Source organism: Scomber japonicus, chromosome 22 (genome assembly GCF_027409825.1).
Source record: "Scomber japonicus isolate fScoJap1 chromosome 22, fScoJap1.pri, whole genome shotgun sequence".
Lineage (NCBI taxonomy): Eukaryota > Metazoa > Chordata > Actinopteri > Scombriformes > Scombridae > Scomber > Scomber japonicus.
Genome location: NC_070599.1, coordinates 13,884,049 through 13,899,849, shown reverse-complemented (window position 1 = coordinate 13,899,849; position 15,801 = coordinate 13,884,049). Strand labels below are relative to the sequence as shown.

At 39.0% G+C, this 15,801-nt stretch overlaps 2 protein-coding genes and 1 non-coding gene across 5 annotated transcripts; all 3 read right to left on the bottom strand.

Annotated features, from left to right (window-relative positions):
• Positions 1-362: 362 nt before the first annotated feature.
• trnaa-cgc (transfer RNA alanine (anticodon CGC)) lies at positions 363-434 on the bottom strand. Its single transcript has one exon. It is a non-coding gene; the product is annotated as a tRNA-Ala (tRNA).
• A 652-nt stretch (positions 435-1,086) lies between these two features.
• si:ch211-119e14.1 (acidic leucine-rich nuclear phosphoprotein 32 family member B) lies at positions 1,087-5,092 on the bottom strand. 3 transcript variants are annotated; one of them, XM_053342965.1, is made up of 4 exons: positions 3,702-3,716; positions 3,040-3,171; positions 2,694-2,845; positions 1,087-2,373 (listed from the first exon to the last, which is right to left on the bottom strand). In XM_053342965.1, the coding sequence occupies exon 4, from the start codon at positions 2,369-2,371 to the stop codon at positions 1,775-1,777; it is 597 nt and encodes a 198-aa protein (XP_053198940.1). In that variant the 5' UTR covers positions 2,372-2,373; positions 2,694-2,845; positions 3,040-3,171; positions 3,702-3,716; the 3' UTR covers positions 1,087-1,774. The 3 variants fall into 3 exon arrangements, with proteins under 3 accessions (XP_053198940.1, XP_053198941.1, XP_053198939.1); XM_053342966.1 differs by lacking the exons at positions 3,040-3,171; positions 3,702-3,716 and adding an exon at positions 5,050-5,092; XM_053342964.1 differs by lacking the exon at positions 3,040-3,171 and having other exon boundaries at positions 3,702-3,923.
• A 473-nt stretch (positions 5,093-5,565) lies between these two features.
• On the bottom strand, positions 5,566-13,705 carry coro1b (coronin, actin binding protein, 1B). Its single transcript, XM_053342963.1, has 12 exons — positions 13,412-13,705; positions 13,143-13,295; positions 11,572-11,777; positions 11,208-11,330; positions 10,812-10,941; positions 8,698-8,879; positions 8,404-8,523; positions 8,022-8,126; positions 7,794-7,939; positions 7,656-7,713; positions 7,204-7,533; positions 5,566-7,107 (listed from the first exon to the last, which is right to left on the bottom strand). Exons 3-12 carry the CDS (start codon positions 11,773-11,775, stop codon positions 6,985-6,987), a joined length of 1,521 nt encoding a protein of 506 aa, XP_053198938.1. The 5' UTR covers positions 11,776-11,777; positions 13,143-13,295; positions 13,412-13,705; the 3' UTR covers positions 5,566-6,984.
• Positions 13,706-15,801: the final 2,096 nt, after the last annotated feature.

Below are 15,801 nucleotides of genomic sequence, written 5' to 3'. Positions count from 1 at the left end.
TGTCGCTACAGTTATGTTTCATCTACTTTGACTCTGTCATACTTATTGGCTCATCCATTATTTCTGGGTCCGGTAACTCTCTCCAGCACTGGAAATTAATTTGGTCAGTGCCGCGGTGAGAAATAAATGTTTGACACTCATGTGCCTGAGCACTCCCACGCCTGTAAAGCCTCCAACAGCCAATCAGAGTCGAGCAAGTCCTCCGTTTGGCCAATCACGAACGACTGTTATGTCAGGATTATTCACTGTAGTTAAACACAGAGGGTATATTTCTAGCTCTTTTATGGAAAATAATAACAGAGATTGATCACATAATATTTCCCCTAGTTTATCCGGGAAGGAGAAAAGGTTGTCAAAATCAGTGGAGATGCCGGGGATTGAACCCGGGACCTCATACATGCGAAGCATGCGCTCTACCACTGAGCTACATCCCCATTGGTTGATAAGGAGTCGTCAGTGTTATTTATATGAAAGACAGTGATTGTATCCACACACAAAAGGTGATTTCTATTTGACAGTGATTTTTTTATTGATTCTTTTTGTAGTTACAGTTTTAAAGTACCAAAATGGAAGAAAAGAAAGACATAAAAAAAAAAAAAAGGCGCTGGCCCTGTTAGCAAAACTCTTCATGAAAAAACAGTGAAACAGGGAAGTAAGGCAGCTACACACAATTATATGCCTACTGTACTGTACGGTTTTAAATTTAGCTTTCATCATACTGCAGAGCTTAAAGTTTATATTTCATTGATGCAATCGTTGCAAAAGGGCAACAACTTGTTGTTTCAAAGTCAAAGATGGAAACTTTGACCCCGACCTTCTCTCTGACTCAGAAGTAGGCCTACAGAAGATACGATAAAAGCAACCGTCAAGTAATTTTTATTTGAATGTAATATGTTTTAAAGATAAGTAATACAAAACACAGCCAACAATATACAGAAAACAACAGTTTGATTTCATAACTGAGCATTTTAACATTATTAAAGCTTAACTCTTTACAGAAACATTCAAAATACAGTGTGCTCTGTCTGCATATTTATAACAGCATCATTCATAAGTCACCATATTATCCTGATGAGAGCGACATACACACACATTTTTCTTATTATTGCTTCACATGGATGTTTGAGCTTGACCATACAGAAAAAAAATCAATACATTTACACAAATACTGGAAGACGTTTTCACATTCATCTGCTGAAAGTGGAAAGTTTCTCTGCGCTCACTTTAAATGTCAATTAAAGCCGCGTAATTACGAATACCGTGTATGACATCATAACTGGTTTGAAGCCAGTTGAGGTTCAATAGCCTATGCAAACTCACAGAATAGTAATCCGGAAACATGAGGTCATCAGTGCTCGTTACACTGCTTACAGTGGAGTAGAAGACATCCAGTAATAAAACCTTCGAAATTAATTTGCATGTTTATAGATTCTTGTTTTTTTGAATGAGGAAGAAGGAAAATATTTCATTGTAAATATTTAAATTAGGTAATACAACTTTTTTTGTGAGGAAACTCTATTAGATATGAATTATTATTCAAGACAGGGTATCTATCTATATTGTGAAACATGCCAGATCTTAAAAACTGACTTGCAAGAAAAATAGATAAACTAAGCATTCAGCATTTTATTCCTGAGGGCATTAAAAGAGCATTTAGACCTTTGTGTAAAAGCAGAACTGAGAGGCCTGGATTTAATGACCCCAGTATTTCTTAAATCCTGATTAAGAGCATTTCCTAAACCTCCCTTGTATTTCAATTTTTCAAATCCTGTTCTCACAATGCAGTCACATCACAGACCTTGACTTCGTCTCCCTTGTCATCAGACCAGATGGCACTTCCTGACAACTGACTAAGGTTTATCAGCAACCCACCTCCTGCGCTTGCTTCCCCTTTACCATCTTCATCTCCTCCCGTGGCTTCTGACTGACCCATTAGACTGATTTCCTCCTCCAGATCTGAACCAATATGACTTGAGTCGTCATCTGAGGTGCTACCTCCTTTTCGCTTTCTCTCACCAGGTTGCTCCTCATCATCTTCCTCATCTTGCTCGTCATCATCGCTGTCATTCCTCTGGCTACTGTGCTGGCTACTGTGTTGCTCCTCATCTTGCATTTCCTCTTCATCCTGTTCTGAATTGTAGCTAGGACTCCGCTGGACCCCGAGGCGTGTCCCCAGGAAAGTAGCTGCACCTCTCACCTGGTCCCTGAGCCCTCCTTCCTTTGTCACAATGTGACGGATGGTATAGTCTCCATTGTTCTCCTTGTTCAACTTCTTGTAAAAGAAGATGAGCAATGCAATTAAGACTACCAGAAGGGAAAGAAGAAGCAACACAGTCTTTGTGGATGTATGATAGTCGATATTGTCAGACATGCCTGAAGTGAAGAAATAGGAAAGAAATGTTGAGTTAGTGTGGTCACACATTCTTTGTTTTTAAGTGTCTATTAAAGGAATCATTTCACATTTTATGCATATTTAAATGGAATTTAATAGCATGTATGTTTTCTACTATACTACCCCTATTTAACAAAGGATATGCTAAAAGAAGGTTGACACATAGTAAACATTATGTAGGTGTGAGCAGGGTGTGAATGCACTCCTGTTTCTTTTCCTAGAGCACTAGAAACCCTCTCTGTGTCATCAAGCTCTAAATCCCACATTATTGAGTCAGATTCAATTAAGGAACGTACTGTACCTCCTTAGAAAATTCCCTGTTGAGTAGAAGAAATCCCAGTGCCTTGGTGTCACAATTACGGACAGAAGTTTGCAGTCACGCTGCAGATACTTTCAAAGCAGTACAGAAGTTATCATGTGAAGGAAATCCATCAGCAACTTTACATTCAGGATCTGGGGAAAAAAATTGCATCCAGTTAACATTAAAACATTAGAGAGCATAAAATGACCAAAATGGCTTTATGATGGATGATCTGGAACACAACAAGAGCATATCAAAATCTTATTCTGATACCATTATAACATGAGAGTCACTATCTATGCAGGCTGAAATGTAACATAGAGTAATTATTGTCATAAATACATACAGTGGAGATGTAACAGCAGTGCCTTTATCTTGTTTGACTAAGTTATGAGCTGTCTGCATTGACAGGAAGCTAGCAGACCGCGTGCAACGTTGCTAGTTTCCTGTCAAAATGATAATTGAACCATCAGTCAGCCTGCAATGGGAGGAAACCTTTTAGTTATGGGTATCTGAGTAGTAAGCACTAAGTATTGCAACATGATATAAAAACATAGAAATATTGCACTCCAGATTGTGTCAGTGAAGATGGCTGTTTGTTATTTTTATTCATTACTTTTCCTTTTAATCGTGCTCTTTAATCTAATTATTATAGAGCAATTATTTTGTAATTAACCATGAAGACTGTGTTTTTTGTCTGTTCTTATAATCATAAAAATATTTTAGTTTAGTTTTTTGCCATATACATAATGTGTAGATGCCATTATTTTTGTATGAATGTATAAAAAAACCCACATTAATAGAGTTTGAGAAGCTGCCGTCTACAATGTGGAAGAACACCAAGAGTTTTGAAAAGAAAAGTATGTGATGTCTGGCTTTAGATACTCTTCCGTACAATTTTAGCTTATATATAAATGTATAAGATGAGGCATTTTCATTTTGAGTGATTCAAGAAAAGATAAATTAATCATTGATCATATTTTCAAAATCAAGATTTCAAGAACTTACCCGAGTTGTGAGCAGGAGATTAAGTTTGAGAGAAAATACGAAGGGCGGTAAAATGTCATTTGAGGTATGAGGTATGAAATGTGTGTGTGTGTGTGTGTGTGTGGGAGTGACAGAAACGAGAGGCAATGTTGCATGAATTGTGGTGGAGTGTATCTAGCTGAAGCCCCTTTCAGGTAGGTGGAGAATGAGTGTGAATGCAGATTAGAAAGAAGAAAAGACAGAATCATGTAGCAGCTGGGTGGCAGAAAGCTGTGATAAACTGCACATATTTATGGCAAGAGGAAGGATGTGTTTTTTTAAAACATATTTGAATTTTCCCCGTAGAGTTGAATGCGTTACAGTTTCAAGTTGCACTAAATGTATAACAGGACCATACACATTACAGAAATGTACTTTAAGTTAATTTCCTCTGAAACGTGCCAACCTTGTACAGTCATATGTGTCAGCAAGTTATTGATGACACCTCCCTTCCACATTACCATCAAGATAAGTGGAGGATATCTATTTTTGACATTACTTCTGACTTTGTAAAATGAGTCTGAGAGTGTTACACGAGTCCAAGAACTGTACTGTAACCTAAACAAGTATGTGATATATGCGAAGACATTTTTTAGGTTATTATTACACACTACAGTTGTAAGATTTGAACCCATCAAAAGAAACACAAAAGCTGCACAGAACATCAGTATGAAACAAGCCAACCACATCCTGTTTTTGCTCTGGTGACCAGACAGCCTCAGCCCCCACACCCAACAACAATCTGTACTGTAAAGTTACTTTGCATCACCCATGCAGGCAACATTAATGTTCCATGCACCACTCAATTTAATTTCAAGTCAAATTGAGATTCCAGAAATCATCCAATCTTTCGTTTTGGGTTCACTGAAGACACCCCCTCATTTCCTGTGTTGTTTCTAGTTTTACACTTTTGAATGTGTGGTTCTCAAATGTTAATAGGTGTGATACAGTTTTCTTGGTTGGTGGAACAACTGGTGCTACAGATCCCCAGCCGATCTGAGGTTTAGGATTCCTCTGAAGCTCATTCCACTGTTAATTGCTTCATATCAGCAGTGACTGAACATCCTTATCTGGTATCTTTACTACTTTAAAGCATTTTTTACTTGAAACTTTGTTTACTTTTACATCCATTCAGCTTCCCCTTCAAATCTCTTGATCCCTTCTGCTAAATGATGGCATTTAATTACATTGCTACCTCTAGAGAATGACACACCATGCAGAACAGCAGTCATGTATATTTGCTTGTGTGCCTAGATGTATTGCTTTCTTTTCTTTTACACCATCAATGAACAGATTTTTCAGTGCCAATGTAGTAGAGTAAGTTACAAACCTTTTTGCAAACTCCCAACTGCTGTTCCTCATATGAAGCTCGGTTCTCTTCTGCTGGTCTTCCAATCAGATCAGATGAGGCTCTGTAGTTATGTCACGTAGTGGTCCTCTCTTGTCCTTTGATCAAATATCTCAGTCAAGGCAAGAGTAGACGAGTTTCAACTAGTGATAGACTGCTAAAATCGAACTTCTGCTTCTGTGTCACTTTTTTCAAGAAACTTATTTGACTACGGGACTTCTTGAAAATATCCAATTCACACTGACGTTACTGGTTCTATTGTGTCAATCAGTCAATGCCAAAAATAAACAAAAAAAGTATAAAATGTGGAAACTCTAGGGTGTTGTATACCATCTTTTCTCACATTTGAGTAGTGAGCAATTTTAGTTACAAGTCGCTTATATAGCACTCCACCCTAACACCCTAACACATATCACAAATACACTGTATGATAATGAGCTGATCATTTCTCTGTAATAGAAAACAGCCACTCAGACATAAATACAAAGGAGGAATGAATGTTTATTGAGTTTTCACATTGCAATTTCATTTGACCTGCTACTGGTTTTACAACCACAGAGATAAAGTATTAAGAGGTCAGTGCATAAAGAAATATAAATTACCTAAAGTAATAAAGGGTTAAGCTTGATGTGGAATGTACCATAGTTACACTACTATCGACTGATGGGGAGGTAACAAATATATGCCTCTAAATGTAATGGCAAAACCCTCACGAAACTTAAAAATAGGAAGCAACAAACCTCTAAAAGAGCTTTCCAACACCGATACAATTGCAAACAATAGAAAATGTTTCACTTTTCCTCGTAACTTCCTCTTTTTTTTGCAGCTGCACGTTTCTATAATGGTTTTCTGAATAAATCTAGTGTGTATTCGTGAAATTGCACAGAAACTAGTGTTTGTATGCAGCACAACTTGTGCCCTGTGAACACTGCTTACACTTTGAAAAAAGGCGTAGAAGAAGTTGTGACTACAAAGTGTCAAGTACTGTACAGGGCACTGCATGGTTAATACGCAGTCAAAATCCTGGTTCTTTTTGGGGGGCATGTGGTACAGCAGCCTTTCCACACATGCCAAAGAAAGGAAAGAGGCAGAAAAATTTGAAGAGAGATTCCAGAGAGACAATTATCGTGTCTCAGGAATGTTACAGAAAACTTCACGAAGCCGCTATTCTCTCGCGACGACATGAGGTACAAAATCACAAGTGTTACCTTTTTCATTTACTGCAAAGACTACACAGAGTTACAGTACACATAAATATTCAACTACACTCTCATTGGCTATCATTCACACAATTCTCATGGTCAAAGTCATGATTTGTGTATCAGAAGATTTTTCCTACCGTTAACCTTACAGATGGTATCTTAATGAAATTAATAAAGTACAAAGCACAAGTTACACAATGGTTCGACAGTTGGGATCTGATATATCACAGTTTAGCAGCTTTAACTACCTGATTATATAGCCCTAATGGTTACATTTGAGTGCTTCAGAGAAAAGAAAAAAATCATATTGGAGGTACTTAACTGTTGTTATGTTATCCTTCATTTGCTTTAAACACAATGCTGCTTGTTACTACTTTCTGCAGCCATTTGAGCCTGTGGTGCCATAGCCCTTCAAAATAAACATGGATTTTTGCAAAGCTGCACTATATGCACCAAATAACTGCTACAATACTCCTTCATATGACAGAAACCACTCTATGCAGATGACACTCTAATCTCTGCCACAGTCTGTAAGAAGAATCACAGAAACAAATTGTGGTCTCATTTTACGACACAAATGGTTGACCAAGTTGTAGTCGTTACCCTACACTACATTCCCCCATTCACACAGTTTAAGGTACTGTTGTTTCTAGTAAGGCTATGTTCTATTGATTTAGTAAGAACGCCCTCTGAATGTAGTGGTCGTCCCCCTTGCTCATACGTCTCCATCCTCGATCCGAGCCAGCTGCCTCTCCAGCAACTCGATTCTCTGGCTCTGAGCGAGAACGACGGCACGCAGGGCCTTCATTTCTGCCAATATCTCGTTCAACACGTCGTCCTAAAAGGAGACAGTAGAAAGGGAATACATCAGATAAGGACTGTCAGCATAAATACCTTTATAGTATAGTCAATATGTCTCTTTTTGTCATCCTACTTCTCTCTTCGTTCTGTCAGTATTTCCATCTGTCTCTCTCGTGGCTACTCGTGGCTGTGGCACATCTTCTTCTGTCTCCTTGGCAGATGTAGACGCTGGGGCTGCTGCATTGGCTGCTGAAGTTGCTACTGCCCCGGACCCAGAGTCCTGCGAGACAAGCTTGGGCTTACCCCTGAGGGTGTCTCTGTGCTTAGATGGAGGAGCCGAGTACCCGCCACTCAGGGAGACCAACAGGGGTGGTGCATCCTGTCCAGCGATCCACTCATCAGCCAGGAGAGCGGGCTCCGAGCCAGCAGTGTCGGGGTAAAGGTCTCCCTGGAACAGATCTGACTGGGGATGCAAGATAGAGAAAATTACTGTTAATGTATGAATTGCAATTTTTTTATTTTAGAAATAACGGTTAGAATAAAGTTTAAGTGACTTTAAGTCAGTAACAGCTGTGTTCAACTTACCTTTCGTGGTACAGTCATAGAAATGGGTTCAACCTTCCTTTCATGCAGTTTGTAGAATCTACAAAAGAGCTCACAATAAGTCATCTTTAAAAATTACTCATATCAACTATCCTTTAAAAAGGCATGTAAAATACTTACCTGGCGATTTCGCACTTGTTGACATCCACACCTCGTTTACTCAGGAAGCCTGCACCTCTCTGAGGCTCCTTGCTGCTGTATAAGCTGAGGAAGTGAACATATGGGGATTCATCTGTCACCTCAAAGTACCGGATGGTGCAATCCCCCTGAAAACCAAAAGATAACAAAATGAATATGACTAAACCAATAAGAAATAACACTAATTCATCATGCTATCCTGGATTATACCTTTCCACACAGGTACACCATGTTTGTGTCAGGGTCATAAAAGGGTAGAAGAACCCCATTACTTGTATCCATCTCCTGTACAGCCATTGGCTCAGAGAGATCTTTCTGTAAAACAAAAAAACATTTATTTGCATCCTATAGGGAAAAGTCTGCAATGGGACTAAACACACAATCCCCAGCATGGAAATGCATGGAAATGATTTGCTCTACATCCACCATCCTGACCTCTACATGTTTCTGAATAAAGGGTACATGGCTTCTCGCAATGCAATTGAACACTGACACTGAACATAAACTGTGCATTGCAGATTTAACAATATCAAAGCAATTCTTAATATTATGGGCTGCTCCGATACATAAACAAGAGGAAGGTCGGACTTACTGTATCCCACAGGGCCATCTGTCTCTCACTCATACGGCTGAATCCTGTGGTCAGGATCTTCCCATCTGAGAGGAACACTGCTCTCATTGGTCTGGTGCCATCATGGACCTTCTCCTTCACCTAGGAGTGGAATCAGTGAAACTGATAAAAGACTAATGTGGAAGAAACATAACAGTAATGAGTAAAGGAAACACCATTGGATTACTTTACTGTCAGCATATATCCAGGTATGATGTACAGTACTATATGAACCTCTTTTTATGCATCTGCACACACAGCAAAACATGAAATAACCTTGAGCACAGTGCCTCTTCGTGGGTCAATGACGCGCAGGGCTTTGTCCTTGCAGACTGTACACACGGCACTTCCATCCTTATTCCAGCTGACGCTGTAGATCAGGTCTGGGTGAGCATCACCCAGCTGGTACACAAGCTCCCCCGTGCCCACGTTCCACACACAAACCACGTTATCACAGCCTGTGACAGAGGGCAACACAACATCCAATTTAGAGGAATTAATCCACGGGAGGGAATACAACTAAGTGGAAATTTGGAACAGCACCATATTACACAAAAGGAGCTTAAAGTTGTTTACAGAATTAAAAAAAAAACAATAAGACTAACTAAGAGGCATATAAAACTACACACTCACACATACACAGATACACTTATACTGTACATAATTACATATATAACAACAATTACGCTAAGGGAAAGTAATGTTGGACTGTAAATACAAGTCTTTAGGCGTTTCCATTCTTTAGGCACATACTGTAAATGCTAAACGTAATACTAATCTAAAAATACTCTGGGAACATAAAAGAGATTGGTGCCTTGTGACCAAGAGATCTGCTGGTTTTATAAACTGAGAGCATGTCTGATAATGTGCTGTGGAGCAAAGCCATTAAGAGCTTTGTAAACCAAGAAGAGGATCTTAAATAGTTTTTTCAGAAAGCCTTTACAGATGTGGTGAGTGATAAAGATCTGATTGAATTGATTGCATACAGAGATACTTGCATTACATTACATTGCATTACTGTAAGGATGAGACAATCCAATATTTAAAGCTGTGCATGTAACCACTTTACTGATCAATAACTTGCCAATTTTGCCTTTTTTAAGTGTCATTAATGAGACTGTAATTGATTGGGTTGCCAGTTGTGTGAAAGCCCACCAAAAAACAACTACTTTCCCTATCACCTTTCAACTGTGAGTGATTATCACACGGTTTTCTACGCACAAGAGATTGCTGTTTTTGTATCAGTGGTTTGAAGCAGACAGAGCTCAGCTAATAAAAGGCATTGTCAACCACTTCTCTGAGCACCAATCAGGATTAAGCAATATTTGAATAAAATGTGATGACAGTTGGGGTTATTTGCTTATGCTGACGACAATGTCAATCAAATCTGACCAAACCACACCCATGCAGTCCTGATGAAGCACATTAGTTATTATGAGTGTTTGAACAATACCAAAGGATGTGTTTGTTTCTCAGAGAGTTTTGATTGTTGCCATATTAAATTTGTTATAGAAAAAAAAAACTGAGATTTGAAACCAAATTCTACGAGCTTTTATATGGTTTTCTCCAGTTTATTTTAGGGTCAGTTATTAGGGTTAGGGATACTCAGGTTTTTGCTTTTGTTTTATTCTGCTGGCCTTTCTCACTGTGTCACTTTGTGGGGGGTCCCTAAAGAGAAAATGTTTGAGAAGCACTGGTTTAAAGACACCCGTGGAAAGAGCTGAACAGAAGCAATGCAACTATTTGTAAGTAAGTCAGAGAAACAATGCAGAGTGAAGAAGATGCCACTCTCTTGATGACATGTTATACATACAGTATAAAGGTGCATTTGTGTGCCTCCATGGCCAACCATAGTATATATGTATTCTTTATTCCAAATGAAAGAAAATGCACTTTTGCAATTACAAAGTGTAATTATTTTTCAGGCTTGTCACGGTCTCCTTTAAACTTGCTATACATGCTATGAATTGCTGAGGAAGGAAATCCAATTCCTTGCTTGTATAATGCAGTAGTATTTGAACTCACTGTCACTGAACACCAGCAACGTAAGATAAGAGCTGCTCTTCAACTCTCACTATTTACAAACAGACAAGTGTACATCACTTTTTTCAGGTTAATGTGACATATTTAACACAAGTTGGCTTATATTTGTTACATAGAACTACATTACAACACACGTAACTGCTTTCACATGGCCTGCCAGCACACACCCTTCCTGTAGATGACCAATTTTATGTAAATTTAAGTAAAACAGCCTATAAACCACATACTCTGGGTCTCGTTGCAGGTTGTATGGTTTAATTTTTAACCCACGTTTTCTACAGTATACAACATGTAAAATAAAACTGCTCACATGTAAATGCATTAATACACATGAAAAATGGTGTTACCTGCAGTTAGGAGGATGTTGAAGGCAGTTGGGTGCCAAGCCAGGATGCCCACTCTTTTACTGTGTCCCTCCAGGGTCACAATGGCCTCGGTCATGGGACTTGTTAAGCCCCCATCTGGGATCTGCCACACCTACAAACACCAAGTCACAGCAGAGACATGGCAGAGAATAGAGAAAATCTGTTATTCAGTGCTAATTTCAGCCTCGATGAACCAATAGGTGTTTTAAACCATCAAACCAGATAAAGGACAGTTTTCTTCCTGTGTCTAAAATGAAGAGTTCCATCTAGATTACAAGTGGTTGTTGTGGTAACGTGATAGCTTGTGCCAGTAAAAACCGATGAATGGCCACAAACCGCTGGCACAACTGATAGTCATGTGTGGAAATGTTGACCTACCTTTACTGTGCAGTCTTCTGAGGCACTTGCGATGATGTTGTCATCATGAGGAGACCACTGGATGTCGAGCACCGGCGCTGCATGGCCGCACACTGTGGGACAGGACTGATCGATCCTGCCGCTCTGTGAGAGTAAACAAAAAGTAGCTGGATACATTTGAACACATCACAAGACTCCTAACCTTTGACCACTATATGTCTTGGAGCTTTAAAAAAGTGCTGCATATGCATCCGCCAGACCAGGAAGCAACACATTACATAGTTGCTGATGCTTTTAGAAGCAGAGTGGACAACAGGAAACATGATGGAGGCTTTTAAAAAATATTGATTCAGCTTTTATCTGATGCTGGCAGAAGAGGTTGAACCTTGTTGATCGGAACGACGAGGAAGCTCCCTCCTCCGCCAGCTTCAACGATGACAGCGATGAATTTGGGGTTGACGGCACAGAGCTGAGTATCCCACGTCACCCGGGACACTCGGACGTCGTCGATGCAGTGCTCGGCTTTCCACGCCTGGGCGAAGACGTGGCGGAACTTGCTCTGCCTAACTACACCACGCCGGAAAGACATATCTGTGGGGGAAGAAATGTCATAACGTAATTAGAACACAAACAGTGATGTGGTTACACTTTTGAGGAAACAGAAATTATTACGCAACAATTTCAGAAAAAAACTGAATATTTGCGGATGGTTTTTTTTAGACATGCAATTTGAAAACAATCACTTTGGACTCCATGAAACGATCAGAATGAAAATCATGGTTGTCTACATTGAAAATGAGCTGCAGATGGTGTTGCAATACATTACATTAAGCAGTCTTTATACTATTGTTTTCTACTCTCCTTTTTACAGGGAACCACACACTACTTTAGTTTACTGTTCAGATCTAAAATCCATAAATGAGTCAGTTACTTGGAGGAAAAAGTCCTTTCATCTTGATACACGTACACAAGTTTGTAGCCTTTCATGTCTTCTACTAAATCAGAATCAAAATGTCATAACTGATGACGTAACTGATGTTATTCCTTTCGGTTTTGGATAAAGGAACAGCTCTCGGTTTTAGTCTTTCCAGATCTCCAAAACAACAAATAAACTTCGCTGTGCCTTTCTGGCATCTGTGTCCAGCTGATGTTGGATCATTTTAAGGTTTTACAGCTTGTTCACTGAACCTACAGACACCTTCAGAGAGTCAGCCAGAGAGAGAGAGAGAGAGAGAGAGAGAGAGAGAGAGAGAGAGAGAGAGAGAGAGAGAGAGAGAGAGAGAGAGAGAGAGAGAGAGGGAATGGGAGGGTGTGGGGTTGTCAAAACACCAGGCAAATTCTTTCATACTGGGAGTCTGCCCTGAAAAGTACAGTCAGGCTTCAGTGGACAAAAGGGCATGATCCGCCTGAAACCAAAGCATGCAGTGGCAGAGAGAGAGAGAGGGGAAGGGGGTTGGGCATTGAACTCCAGTAACTCTATATGCCACCTACCACCTAATGCTTCACAGTTGTCAAAGCATATTGTATTTAAAAAAAAGGTTTGCATCGCTGTTGTCTACCTTTTTCTATATAGCATTCATTTGTGTGGAGAGAAAAGAAAAAAAGTGCTCCAAATCCACACAGGTTTGCAAAGTAGAGGCCATGACTGTCACGCTTGCATCGGTATTTATAGGTGTGCTTTAACAAATAGTGTAGATCCTATTGTCTAATGGAGTTTTTCGTGATGATGAAACATCCACGTAGTGTTTCTAACTCCATTTCTGGAAGGCTTTTCTATTGTTGTCTGCACACATTACGCGGAAATGTGTTTTTTTTTTTTTTTTTTTTACCAAACTAGATGCATGAGCAATAAAAAGGAGCTGCAGACTATTAGGCTAGAAAAAACCTGCGATCAGACATATGGAAGGAAACGGTGAGGTTAGGTGCTTGTTGTTGTCGAGATCATTAACAACATACCTGGCTTTTGAGCGATCTCTCTTAATTGGAAAAAGGATCACCACGGACAGACTCGGGCGTGACAGGAGGCCAATAAAATAATCCTCGGGCACCAGTAGCAGTAACTTAATCCTTTTCCGTGTCCGAGCAGGCGTTCACGTCGATTGCGCAGACCTATAATAAAAAGATATCCATTAGAGACAAAAAAAGGCCCATCCGATTATTACCACACTTATTGTCCAGGTGGTTTGTCACTAGTTACGCATGTCCGCTGTAGTAAAAAGCCGGACCTGAGAGCGCATGTCCCAGTGCTTGCTGCTAGATGTGTAAATGGTGAGCCAGGCTGATGATGATGATGATGATGATGGTGGTGGTGTTGGTGTGGGAAGAGATGTAGACGGAGCTGGCCCCGTCTCCTTTTTTTTTTTTTTTTTTTTTTTACAATCGACTGTTTTGGATGGATGAACTGAACGGAATATCCCAGACACTTCCGCTCTCGGCAGGATGTGTCAAAGACGCGCAGCAGTCAAGAGGGATATCTGCTGTTTCCATCCAGATTCCTCCTCTGTGAGCCAGACCGGATGTGGTCATAACATTGGTCTGCGAAAAAAAACATAAAAACTGCACAAACAGCGACTCAAAGGCACAAAGGAGCCAATTAAAGCAAGGTTTATAATGTTTTGTTAGTGGCGTCATAGTGCCACGTATGCAAAAAAAGGAATAGACACGCTTTTATTTATTCTTTTATTATTATTTTTAAAAGGCAACTATAACACAATCATTCAACAACTAGAGGGGTGGAAGCAGCATTTAGAGAAATACCAAGGGTTGGGGAGGGGATTTCTTTGGAAATGTAGCCTAATATGTTACAGATTAATAGTTGCTCTATTTAAGATAAGATAAGATAAGCTTTTATTGTGACACAATAGTGCCACAACTGAAGGGGCATTAGTAGCCTATAAAAACACAGACAAAGACAAGAATAAACAAAACATTAAGACAAAACAGGCACAACAGATGTCATGAATAAAAACTGAGGCACGACTGTCATGAATAAAACATTTAAAATGTAATAAGTAATGGAACTATTTCAATTACTTAATCAAAGTAATGTAATTTATTAATTTGGTTACTTTTCTCATTTTCAAACTAATGTTTTCAACTGTTACGGTAGGTCTAAGTGTATCCATTAAGCTCCAAAATCTAAGTTCAGCTGTTTTTCATGGATGCTAACATGATTTATAAAGGAGATCATTGCTTATATCAAGATTTATCTCTTATTTAAAAATACATGCATTAGTTCATGTAACTGTCACACAATTTAAGACCATGTGTGCTCCAAATAAGGTCTACGTCATTATTTATTTACAATAGGCTATATATGTATGTTAAATATTTAAAAATAAGAAGAAAACCCCTCCCCCTGAGCAACATCTTAAAGGTTCATATGTGACCCCCCCTGTGTAATCGCCAACATTTTCATAAGTTACTGTAATTACACATTTTTTCTCAGTATATCTGTAACAGATTACAGTTACATTTATTTGTAATTAAATGACGCAATGCTGTTACATGTAACTAGTTAAACCCCAACACTCGGCATATGTCAGTTTTATTTATATAGCACCAAATCACAGACGTTCAACTTCAGTTTATTTAAAGTGGAAGTCAATAAAAACAACAACAGAAAAAAGAAGTACATAATATTTCATGTAAAAATACACACAGTCAATGACACACACACTCACATACACACACACACACACACAAACACAAACACACAAGTAGTAATGTTAATATTGGCCTACAACAAGGTTAAGGTTAGTTATTCTAAATCAGAGATCATATAACCCTAATAAGGTTGTGGTAAACTACATCAAGAAGGAAAACAGTCAGTGATCTGATTAGAAAGGTAAACAGAAAAAAAGATTTGTTTTCAGCATGAATTGAAAGTATCATCAGAGCTTGCCCCCCCAATGTGCATGGGTAGAGGCGGCCATCTGCCTCGACTGTTTGAGTAGAGAGAGAAAGAAGGAAGGAGAGACAAAGAGGCTCAGAGATGCACAGCAACAACAATGATGACCACAATAATAAAAATAGAAATAATAATAATAGCAGTTGGCGTCAAGTTGGCTCACAGGAACCACAGGTGGTCTGCATATGTCTCTCATCATACAATACAACAAGTGAGAACATGTGGATGTGGTAAGTCAACAGAAAAAAAACAAAAAGAGAAATAAGTAATTATAGTAATACTAAATAAAAGCCAATAAACTACTTACAATAGTATTTAACATATGCTGAACAATAAATAATACTAATAATATGCTAAAATAATAATAAGGGAAGAATACATAATATAAATGAATGAGAAATGAATAAGAACAATGCTTAAGTGTTTCTAATATGAGCCCACGCAGAATAAACGTCTACCTGATCACCTGTCAGTCTGTTGAGCATACTTTTATATCATGCTATTTCTACCATTGTGCTCGCCCATGTCTTTTTATATCAGGAGCTTTGTTTGATCTCAGGTGTCTTAAAATAGTCCTGGAAGCTGTGACCAAGCCAATCATGTGTCACATTTGACATTTGAGATCTCAAAACAGACACGAGCCGGGAGTCAGAGGAATTATTAAACCAGACCATTCACATGCACAAGGATGTAGATGCCTTTAAA

What these genes read in the sequence shown, in the direction of transcription:
- si:ch211-119e14.1 (XM_053342966.1), bottom strand. Translation starts at nt 2,371, where the DNA reads ATGTCTGACAATATCGACTATCATACATCCACAAAGACTGTGTTGCTT.
- coro1b (XM_053342963.1), bottom strand. Translation starts at nt 11,775, where the DNA reads ATGTCTTTCCGGCGTGGTGTAGTTAGGCAGAGCAAGTTCCGCCACGTC. An exon ending in TGGTGTACCTGTGTGGAAAG is followed by an intron (nt 7,940 to 8,021) that starts GTATAATCCAGG and finishes TTTGGTTTTCAG; the next exon opens with GGGGATTGCACCATCCGGTA. An exon ending in AACAAGTGCGAAATCGCCAG is followed by an intron (nt 7,714 to 7,793) that starts GTAAGTATTTTA and finishes GCTCTTTTGTAG; the next exon opens with ATTCTACAAACTGCATGAAA.